This window comes from Apis dorsata, unplaced genomic scaffold, assembly GCF_000469605.1.
Source record: "Apis dorsata unplaced genomic scaffold, Apis dorsata 1.3 scaffold_68, whole genome shotgun sequence".
NCBI classification, from domain to species: domain Eukaryota; kingdom Metazoa; phylum Arthropoda; class Insecta; order Hymenoptera; family Apidae; genus Apis; species Apis dorsata.
The window spans coordinates 974,825-986,899 of record NW_006263366.1 but is presented as its reverse complement, the minus strand read 5'-3'; the positions used below and the strand labels follow the sequence as shown (position 1 = coordinate 986,899).

Below are 12,075 nucleotides of genomic sequence, written 5' to 3'. Positions count from 1 at the left end.
GCGTTCCGTACGCGTCGCCGCCGATCGGCTCGTTGCGTTTCATGCCTCCTGTGAGCAGCGCGTTGTGGCACGGCGTTAAAGTGGCGGACAAATTCGGACCGGTCTGTCCCCAAAGGCTGCCCGAGCTCAGTGACAAAATGCCGAAAGGAAGGGTCGAGTATTTGAGGAGATTGTTACCCTACCTAAGGAACCAGAGCGAGGATTGCTTGTACTTAAACGTCTACGCACCGGTCCAAGGTAAATCTGTTTTGATTTTCTAATAATTATGTAATAGAAGCTCTTTTTATTATTTGAATGGTTTTTAAACGTAAACTTGCAACGAAATTGAAATTATTCCTGCTCACCAGGATCCTTGGTTATCTCAGTAGGATGCTCATTTCCGTTATATCGTCGGAAAATCGTTGCATGAAACTTGAACAACTTTCTTTACATCTATTCCTTCATATCAATTCTACAGATTAAAAAATTCTTTCAGAAAGATTATTAACTACTATTTTACGTATTTTAAATATTTTTTTGAACATATAATATACATGTATAAATAATTTTATTTATTTGTTCTTGTATATCTTAAATTCATATTTTTCTTAATCGATTTAAACTATTGATGTTCGGACCAAAGAAATTGGACCAAAGAATTCTTATATTTCTCAAATATCCATGTTGATTCGCAGTTAAGATCGAAGAATTTCTTTGTGCCACGTACTTTTATTTGCTTTTATTTCATCTAAACACGAGCGGAATTCCACATAAAATGAATGGTCGCCATGTGGATATAGCTGCTCTGGAACAAATGAACGGCCCACGTGTTTATCTTTCACATCTTCTTCTTCACGAGCGATTTTGCACGATTCCTATAACAATCCACGAGATATTTAATAGCTTATCGTTCGCGCAGAAAATTTTATTTAGAACATTCCAGATCCTAGCGTGAATAGAAATCGTTATCGTGAAAATCGAGGACTATTTTAAATGCGTTCGCATGTCTCTTTTCTATTTTTCGCGTTTTCATTTTGAACGCGGCATCCTTTGTACGCGATGATTGCGACGAGATCTTTTCCAAAGGTAGAAATATGCATCGATTCTTTAACGGCCTTTCATCGATATTCTGATTTGTCAAAGGATTTCTAAACGTGTGACATGGATTAATTTCGATACAGATACAGAACAGAATAAAACGAGAGATGTTTAGAAAAAATTCTTTATTTCCTCGACGATTTTAATGTCCGTCTTGATAATAAAAATACACTTTTTCAATCCATGTTAAAGAATTTATTGCATGAGCTACGTGAGAAGTTAATTAGATTAGAAATTCATTTTCGTAACTTAGTTAACAAAATAAACTCGATATTATTGTAATAAGCTCAAATAAATTTCAAAACGAATAAAGAAAAATGAATCAAAGATAGAGAATAACGTAAATAAATACATAATCAATACAATAAAAACAATACTTTACTTACCATTCGGAATTTTACTATAATTTTGAAATAATTGAAATGTTTCAACTTTTTGATATTCTCTCTCTCGATTCATGGACTAGATATATTAAAAATTTTGATAAAATTACGCAACGATGCGCGATTAGAGGAGGATTATACGTTTCCACGAATAAATCCCTTGTTTCTAATTCAGCCTTGGCGACATGGCCGTGGGAAAAAAGTTGCCGACAAGGGATGGCCGCGTACGTTCCGCGGATTCTGCTCCAACTCGGTGGACATAGTAGTATTTCAGAATAATAACCCAGCAGCCAGCCATTGTCGGGACGGTGCAAACAAAGAATCCATGAAAACGACCATTAATTTGCCGATTTGAATGGGAAGTGTTATTTTACAGCCGGGTGTTCGTTTCTCATAAATCGTTTTGCACCCGTGGAATTCACCTGATCACCCTATCCCCCTCAGTCATTCCGATTCATCCCCTTATCCTGCTCGCGTGCCATCAATTTTTCATATTTCTCGCGAATATTTTTGACAAGGGAATCGTTACAAAATTATCGAACTTAAATTAAATTCTATCCTTCGTCGATTTTAATTTGTTCCAAACTTCGCTCTACGAAAGTATGCATGTACGTATAAAATCATAAGATTTTTCGGATAAAGTATCTTTAAATCTAATCAATATTTTCACAATTTTCTATAGAATTAATAATAGAATTTATAATAAACTTAAGAAAGAACTTTTTTCTCCATCCTGAACTTCCATCGATATACTCAATATCCTCACCTGTGATGCAAATCTCATTGAAGTATTTCTTAACTAAACTTTCATATTTGCATTCTTCCAAAACCTTCGCACAAAAACCTCCGATTAATTAAAACCCCGCGAACCGTTTTTCACCCACCTACTCCCAGCCCATTCTCAGCTTAAATCGCTAACTGACCGTCTCCGAATGAAACGAAAAAACAAACGCGGCGTGGTAAATTTGCATTTCCGTCGGTGGGTGGACAATCACACCAGTTAGTCGATTCACGATGCGGAGAGATATGCGTTGGCGCGCAAGTCCGCCGGGATTGCGCCTTGCCCGATTCCGTTCGATCCCGCTTCCGCCCGCTTATTTTCACCGTTTCGCGATACTTACACATAATCCACAACATAGCCGTGTTTGCAGATCGCTTGAAACGGCGAAAACGCGCCGTTCTCTGCATCTACGTACGCGCGCACACACACACACACGCACACGTAGGTGGTGGCCAACACGTTCCGAGCATTTGTTCCGAAGGATTCGGGCGGCCGGTTTCTATCTTCTCTCGGTTTTCGTTTATCGGTTGCCGGCTGTGAACCGCCGAGTGAAAAACGACGCGAAAACCTCTCACGAGGAAAGCAGTTCCAGACGTTGGATACCGCGCCGAGAAAACGGGCGCCGTTTACTTTTCGTCCAGGAAGCGGAAATTTCAGAGATTCGTTCCCTCTTTACCTTTGAATCCGAAGAGCCACGGGGATTCGGTAATCGATACGGGCTGCGAGGTAAAATGTATCGTTGAAATATTTTCCGAGGGGAGATACGTAATTGTTCGTGAAATCGTATTGGGATTTTTCATCGGACCGTGTACGGCTCTCTGCTCCGTGGAGCTCTGTCCGTGCACGCTCTTATTGTACTCGAAGGTCTACGCGAAGCAAGGAATTTAATTAATTTTTTTAGGATCGGTGGATTTTAAGAATTTTAATGAAATCGCATTATTACCGTACAATTTGATAACTTTGTGCAGATTCGATTGACTCGAGCGACGCGATAAGTGAAAATTTCGCGAACTTCTCTGTTTTTATTATTCCTCGATACTCTAAAACGCTTCCACGCAACGCTCATTCATAATAAACAATCTCGCTGAAATACCGTTCCCCCAATCCGTTCTAATGAATTTTTCCACTAATTTGAAATCTAAATTGCCCGTGTATTTTCTCTGCCTGTTGATAAATACCTTAATTAAATTGTTCAAAATTCAATGCAATTTTCATACATTATGCAAACGTTGCGCCTAAAAATGTATCAATCTTCTTCTAAATAAATAAATATACGTTAATATTTTCCCGTTTAATTAAAACCGTATCTCGCGGCGAGATTGTATAATTAATGGGCAACCCTTTTCTTACATTAACGAACAGAAAAATAAAGGGGGTTGATTATTCGAGGCAGAGCTGTCTATCATGCGGTGCCAACCATGAAGGGTACCGCGATTAATATACAGGCGGAATTAATTAGCATAACACGCGAGATCCGAGACAAGAGAATGGGGAGGGCGTGTAAGGGTGGAAGAACGATGAAGAATCGTCGATTTTTTTTTTTCTTCGCTTTAACGCAAAATCCTTTTGATCCATCTCGCCATTGTATACCCCTGTCCAAAGGCAGAAAGATGGGAGGGGGTTGCGCTTCGCGTAATTTCTTGATCGAGGAAAAGAAATTGTATTTAAATGGACCATGCAAATCTGTGGCAAGCCGGTGGCGTTCCCGCATTACGTACACCGTGGAATCTTGTTATGCTAATTCCCAGCAACGTTTCGTGTTTCTTCCTCCCGGTATTCGATTGGAAAAGGGTTGCCCGATTCATGCTAAAGATTCTACAGTTGTTCGATCGATTCTTCGTACATGGAAGAGCGAATCGTGTACGTTTTAGAAGTGAAGCGCGACAGTTTGGTATTTTATGGGATATATTTGGTCGGATGGAAAAGAATGGCTCGAATAAAAAAGGTAAAAGGAGGCTCGAAATAGCATTTTTTTTTCCTTTTATTCTCGAAGTAATCGATATTTTAACACTTTGAAATTTTCTCGGAACTATTTAGATTGAAAATTATATATTAGATTGAAAATTCAGAGTGAAATTATTCTTTGTATACTTTGTATAATTTACCATACATATTATTTTCAATTAGAATAAGTCATTATTGGATTAAGGGAAACGTATCCTTGGCATGCAATATGACGCAAGATTATCGAGAGATAAGATCGGTCTGTATATATGCGGATCTAATTTATAGGTGCAATCATCGAGGCACATGACGACTGATAAGATCAAGCCTCGTAAACGGTCTTTACACGCTACGATTAATTATCAAATTTAATTAAAGTGGTGCTATCTTACGTGTATAGGTTAGAAGATGCGCGAATACCAACACCACTGTTTACTCACTCATTGATTCATATATCCGATACCGTAGAGAATTAAAAGAAGAAAAGGGAAAAGAAGAAAGAGGAAAACGATAAAGGATGGCACGAATAGAGGACATCTTACCGCTTTACCGTCGTCGAGGTTTGCATTTTTTGGCACGTTACACACCCTGTGCACGCCACGCGTTGCGCTGACCTAAGAAAAACAGCACCACTTGACCCTGCATCGCTTAAATGCTGAGCGAGCTGGAAAAAATCGCGATCCACCGAGCGTGTGGTTGGCTTTATGAAAGAATATTTTCCCTCGAACGTTATTTCAATGAAAATTGCATATATATTTATTTCATAAACGATCCGTTCGAATCTAAAAATATCAGAGCATTGTAATTAAAAACTATACGGTTTGTTACACGGAAGCAATGTATAACAATTTATTACTTTTATTTTCGTTGTATATTTTTGATATTTTTTTCCTTTATCATCTCTACTCTTGGAGACGCGATAACACGTCTTTCCCCTCACGGTCAGAAATAGATAGGATATTTTGACGGTATTTTAGGGATCACGATCGGATGGAATCTACGGAATAACACGGAGGAGGTAGGAACGACGCAAAGAAAAACATGTGCCCCCGCGAGTCGACGATGTGGCGTAGGACTTTTCAATTTCGGCGAGGGTGAACTCGTTTTGCAGAGGAATAACGCTGCTCTTTTTTCACGTTGGGGGCAAAGTGTTGGGGTTAGGTGGGAATCCTGTTGCGCATCGTTATATATCGGATCATCCGGATAATAGATTTGTCGAGGGTAAACTCCGCGCAATTTTTGTCTCCCGTCTCATCTAACCGCCGCTGGAAAATTTAAAGAAAGCATCCATCCGTGGTGATCTGATATCAAAATTTTCGTTCGTAATGAAAATTAACGTTTCGGTTGACGTGATATCGATTTTTTTTTACAAAGCTTATAAAAAAAAAAAATATTACACCGACGGTTAAAGCGGAAAAATTTATCGAATAAATGGAAACAATTTTTTCTTTTTTCTAAAAATCAATCGGAGTTTTTTTTTTCCAATAATGAAATTATCTCGGTAAATGTTCTCGATATAATTTAATTTCGATCAATAATTTGAAAACGCGGAAATAGAGGAAGGATTAAGGCTGATGATCGGGCGTCATCAATGAATGTGTGTACATAAAAAGAAAAAGTGGGTTCAGGACGGGGGGGTATAAAATATCCCAAGTTTCATTTTATTCGTTATATATATATAACGAATATATATATATATAATTTCTCGTGTTTTCCTGGTTAAATATAAATATAGAAGAGAACGAGGAGGGAAGTGGGAAAACAAGCTGCTCTCCACGTTAATGCGATTTGATATAAAATTACCCGTTTATATTTGTATTTCGAGATATTGATGAATTTCAAAAGCTTTTAAGCTCAGTTTCGAATGATAAACACGGGAGATAAGTTTTGATCGATGGATCGATGATCGATCCTTCAGATTATAAAATATCGGAGAATATTCGCCATTCATCGCGGCCTCCCCTCCCCGCGTCCATAAATTTCATTCGATCCGTCCACCATTTTTTTGAAAGTCCGCGCGCTTCCTCGTCCTCGCGGATCAAAAGGATACAGGAAAAGCATCAAACCCGATAACGATGTCCGCAATTCGAACAATACAGCGGGAACCCGTAAATCGATGGAAGGAATAGCACCGTGAATACGCGACCTCTGAAACAATTGAAAAACATGCATTAAACATGCCACCCCCTCCCCCCCAAGTTGATTTATGAATGCCGATGCGGCCAACGTTTCGCCCTTCGCCTCTTACTCCTACGTTTCTTATCTGTATCGCATATCCACCTGAACGTGAAATAACAAAAGATTCTCGTTCGTATCTCTTATCTATCTTTGAAAGGGAACGTATCCCTTTCAAAAGATAATTTTCAAAAAGTTTCGTTGAGTCGCGAATTTTCAAGATCGTCGCTTGTCGGTGTTTCGCAATTTCATACGAAATTAACGAGAATACGAAATTTATATATAAATAATCGAAAAACCGTTTGACCCTTCTCGTTATTCAACCCTCTTTTCTTCCCTCTTGTTACTTGACGATTAATAATTTCACGGATTAAAGAGAGAAGGATCATACAAAGCGTCAGATGGTGGAATTACTTAAAGCTCCACGTTTCTAATACCGGGGAACAGTTTTCGTTTATACCCTATGTAATGCAATCCTCGCGAGGCTGCAGGAGACACCGTTAAAGAGGTCGGGTCGTGTTAGATACTACGAAAACCGGAATAGTTATTGAACAAGTTGCAACGTTTCCCGACAATGGGCGGAAAATTCAGGAAGTTATTATCGTCTATACCCGGCAGTCTTCTCCCAGCTACGTCTAATTCCTAGACCGCCCATTACGATATTAACCGATGACAATTCGCGATAAACTCCCTCCGACCACCGAGTACGGTATTAAATTTGGAAAACGCGTGTAGTTAAAGATAAAATGGAATCGTCGAATCGCGAGACAAGAATCGTGTCGATAAGACACGACAGTTATAAACGTAGAAGAAACAACAAGGAGGAAACGTAATCGATCGTAGTTACGTACATGCGTGATGTGGGATAGTAAGGAATAATTGAAAGCTATTGCGTGAATTCCCGTCGAGATGCTTCTCTTACCGTGCAAGACTCTCCACGGTCCAATCATCCAACGGGGCTTGATGGAGCTGTCAGCTGCAGAATCGGAGGTGAATGGTCCGTAATGGATTTCGCTAGGGAGAGCCGACTGAAAGCGTGAAAAGAGTATCGGACAGATAAATATTTAAATTGGTGGAACAGCTACCAACTTTGCGGTCGGGTGAAAAATGGCGGGAAGATCTGCCGCCCTTTTGCTCACTCGGCAACGTTTATTTAAGAAAATTATTTTTCAAATGCGCGCTTGGGAATGGATGTTCGAAAGTTCGAAAGTCGAAGAAAGAGATTCCCTTTTCCTAAATTTATTAACGTTTAAGCGGACAATCCGATTATGCGTCTTCTTCTTTCGAGAGGAATTCAACCGTTATCATTAATCACGAAAAAAGGAATAACGCCTTCCAAGTATTTATTACCCCTGTAAATCCGCGAGAGAAAGGAGCGAGGACGTGTCAAATGGACAAATTTCTTCGAAGGAGTTGATATTCGGAATTATCGACAGATTAAGACATCCCGGACGTGGACGTTGATTTTGTCTTTCTGTCGTCAAAGTGCTTTGGAAGTCAACTTGCCCGTCGAGCCTCTCGATTCGACTTATCCCTCCATAGAATATACGGCTTCGTGGCACGAACTATTAAGCGCGATTAGCCTTTGCTCTTGCGTTTTGCATTTTTCATGCACTTCTGAGAGGATCGTGTTCTACGCTCGTCTTTATCCCAGCTTATCTCGAGAACCTTTGTTAAAATTTCACGCATATAAATTACGAATCCAATACTTTTATATATATATATATTTTCTTTTATATTCTTTAAGGAATTATAACGTATTGAGATATACGATAGAAGATGCATTGTTATAACCGATCAATATTCTTGGTGATATCCGAAAATCGATATTCTTCGAGCATGTCTCAAATGCTTAGCTTTAAGTGCGAAAGTTAGAATAAACACGAGTGTTTGCAAGAAAGTGGAAGTTAGTAAGACGTTTCAAGCAAGCCTCGGATTTGCTTGGAAAACTTGTTCGCGATAAACGAAACGATATATACAAGGGTCGGACAACAAAAGTATACACCATCCTGTCGGGAACATTGCGCATGCTAAAGGGATTATACGAGGATCTGATATTGCAGAAGGGCCGGGTTTACGCGGAAACGACTACTATGATCATGACGAAGAAGTTGTTGTCGCTTCCAAGGGGTTATACGAGCTAACTGGAAAATAATAAGCGCAACTTGAGCGTCACCAGAAATTGATCGTAAGCAGTGTGGAAGTGAGCGATGATTTATCACGGCCGAAAGATTAACGGGTTGACGCAAGGATTGCTCGCGTTACACGGCTCGAAAACTGATTTATCGACGGCTTGACGATGAATCGCGTATTCCTCTGCGTATCCTCCTCCTCCCCTCCTCGTATCCGTATGTAAAGCTCGTATGTGAATGTTTGAACCTTGGACTGCAGGTCATCTATCGACGTAGCACGTGCGTGGTGTATAGTTGAATATAAAAGGAGAGCTTATAAGAGGAGAAAAGAGTCGAGTGGATTAATTCCAATTTTTCAAATATATTTTAAAAGAATAATTATAATAATTTAAAAAACACTTTAGAAGGAATATTGTTCAAGGATATTATCTTTTTGCTCAATTGTTAGATGGCTGGAAATAATGCTATTATTTCCTTCGACTACATTTACTATATTCTCGTTGGAATCTTGCTGAAACAACGTCTCCTTCCGGAGAATTAATATTGAAACGGAATTCATGGGTGGCTGGTTACTCTTGGTCCAAGAACTATACGTTCTAAAGTTCTTGCGGAATCGTTCAGTACTCCCTTCTCCATTACTAATAGCAGTTAATTTCCGCAACTTAACCGCGGCTAATCCACCCTCCGATCCTTTTGCGCGTCTTCGAGAAAGAATCGAACATCCATTTGCGATTTTCTTAACGATTTTCTCTCGGATGCTTCGTTTCGCTTGGCGATACGCGCCAATTTTTCATCTTCCAGAACTAGGATTTTTTATCGGAATTCGTCAACTGTTTTTAGATATAGGCGAGTTGTCGCACGTTTAAAAACGTTGTTTTTTCTTTTTAAATAGAATCTATCAGCTAGGATGCCAGTTTATTGATTTTACGGCGGTCGCAGCACCCGATGAACGGTTATTGTTTGCGTGCACAAGTCGCGATCACGAGTTAACCTTTTATAAATACGAATCTTCAAGGAAACACGCGTATGTCGATATTCCAAATTATAAAGAAATAAAAAAAACAAAATTAAATGTATATCTCTTCTATAATTTCTATAATTCTCGTGAGAGAATTTTTAACGAAATTTTTAAAATTGTTTGCGCATGAGAAATACTAGAATCCGTGATGAAGAGAAAAAATATTGCAAAAGTTTGTCCGTGATACAAAGTGGCCTTCCCTGCAAAACGATACATATGGATTAAGCTTATCTTTTTCAAAGGGATGCACCATTTTCCTCCTTCTAGACCTCCTATGAATTTAATTTTCCCCTTTATTCTACGCTAACGAAGCGTCCTTTATAAAACACGTAACGACGTGCACGTGATCCGGTACACGCCTTCGATGAGTTTTATGATTACATAAGGCTCATCGCCTTGCCAGCGTAATCTCTTCACCGTAGGCTCCTTTTTAAAAGCCACCACTCGCTAATTTATAACTTCGTTGCCTGCAAATTTCTTCTTTCCACCGATTATACACACTCGAAAAGAAAACAGCGTTCGCGTTTTGCATACGTAATCGAATTATATCGTTTGTTCTTTCTTTCTTTTTTTTTTAAATAAATCTTGATTTAATTTACAACTTGCTCGTATATATATTCAAATCTACCGTATTTATCGACATAACCCATATTCGATTTCAAGCAATTTTTCCACCATTCTTCCCATTCCTCTCCCTTTTCCTTTCTTCGAAACCGTTTGAAGATTTTTTTTTTTACAAGAGAATCGCATTACGTTTAAAAGTCACCCAAAAAATGGAAGGAAGAAACAAAGAGGGCCGCTCGGAGAGTTCGGTCACATTTTTAATCCGACCAAACTTTCTGAATTACGGATGGAAAGGGGTGGATGGAAGGAGGGGGTGTAAGGCATCGGTAGTCTCGCGGATGGAGAATTCGCAGGAGGGGAAGGAGCGAAAAAAAAGGATGATAATCCTGTAATGGCCGCTTCGAGTCTTAGGAGTTCCAGGAATAGTCATTAAAAAAGACTTTTCCACCGGTCCAGGTGGACCGGTCGAATGGTCGAATGGTCGAATGAAACCGCCGCGGGGCAAGGAGGAAATGGTTGGACGCGAAGAAAGGTCGCGGAGGAGGGATTCTTTGCACGGTCTCTCTCTCTCTCTTCCTGCCCCCATCTTTTCGCCACGTTCTCGCCACCCTCTTCCACGTTCGTCCCCTCTTGCTTCGTTTCGGCCTTGATCCCAGCCAAGCGTCGCAGCTGACGGTTTGTACGCAGGCTTACCGTGGTGAAAATAATTGCGGTGACGTTGAATTCGCGCCGCGAGAAGGAATTTTTCCTCCTGGAAAATGGAAATCTCGATGAAACTATTCGATTAACGACTCCTTCGACTTTTCGACTCTCGCGTATATTTCGTCTCGTATTTACGAGACTTCGCGCGGCACGAAGAGCTACGAACGGCGGTCGTTTCGTTTCGTTCGAAGTGGACGCTTCACTCGTGGGTGGGTGGGTTTGGTATCGAGGTTAATCGTAAATAAAACACCGATAAATCGCGTTTGAGATAATTATGGGTTTTTAAGATTCGGAAGGAAGGGATTTAATTAGAAGGAAGTTTATGGGGAGAGGGAGAGGGGGAGTTGCGGTGTAAGTTGGAAGAACGAGTAGCTCGTTCTATTAAAAAGGAATTACTTTATGAAAGTTAAATTACAAGTTTTTAATTTCGCTGAAAGTTTCATGGAGATTAGTTCGAGATTAACCCTAGAATTCCTAAGGGAGAGTAAAAAAAAAGAAAAAAATATTCATAAAATTTTGAAACGAAGTTTGTACATTACGAGATGCAATGTAATTTCGTTGTCAAAATAATCGTACGTTTAAGGATTGTAAACGAGACGACAACAGATAGATTTAAATTCGTCGTGGATCCGACTATTGAATCTTTCAAACTCTCGGGTATATCAATCGAGGGAGGGTTAAAGGGAGGTTTGCATCCTCCCTAGCGATGCGTTAAAAGCTTCGGTCGATCACCGAAATTCCGTAGGAACGGAAGGACAAGAGTGGGTTCGAAACGTTAACAAAGGGTTTAACGACGCAATAATTGGCGGGTACGCGTGAGGGCGTACCGCGGTGCCTATAAGCTGTAAGGGCTGCGGCGTGATTCAACAATAGCTCGGTTACTGCAGGGGACGATGCTCTTTCTCGTTAATCTCGTAAAACGTGCCGTGGCTTAAAAGGAGGGCAATAAAATCCGTCGCTCTCGTTACTCTCCCTCTCCCTCTTTCTCTCTCTCTCTCTCTCTCTCTCTTTTTCTCCCCTCTAATGAAATAACAATGACTATTATCGTCTCTTATTACTGCACCCGCGTTTCCCGTCTTGGGAGGACGACGCTCGTTGAAAATCGATACCCCCTTTTGATCGACCCGATTCACTCTCTTCTTCCCCAACCGAATCACCGTGTGAATTTTAATTACCTCTTCCTCCCATTCAAATCCGTATTTTTTCTTCGAAAAAAAACTAATAGTGTTTCCAAAAAAAGTTACACTATCTATCATTAAATATCACTTTTGTAAATCTCTTTGTCAAGACAGAGAAAGA

The 12,075-nt window shown here is 39.9% G+C and overlaps 1 protein-coding gene across 2 annotated transcripts in view; it reads left to right on the top strand.

Moving 5' to 3' along the window:
• LOC102675213 (neuroligin-1) overlaps positions 1-12,075 on the top strand; it is a 254,115-nt gene that overhangs the window by 1,994 nt on the left and 240,046 nt on the right. For both annotated transcript variants that reach the window (XM_031515378.1, XM_006610067.2), the window contains exon 2: positions 1-237. In XM_031515378.1, coding sequence (XP_031371238.1) covers positions 42-237 — 196 coding nt within the window. In that variant the 5' untranslated portion in view covers positions 1-41. The remainder of the gene's footprint in view (positions 238-12,075) is intronic.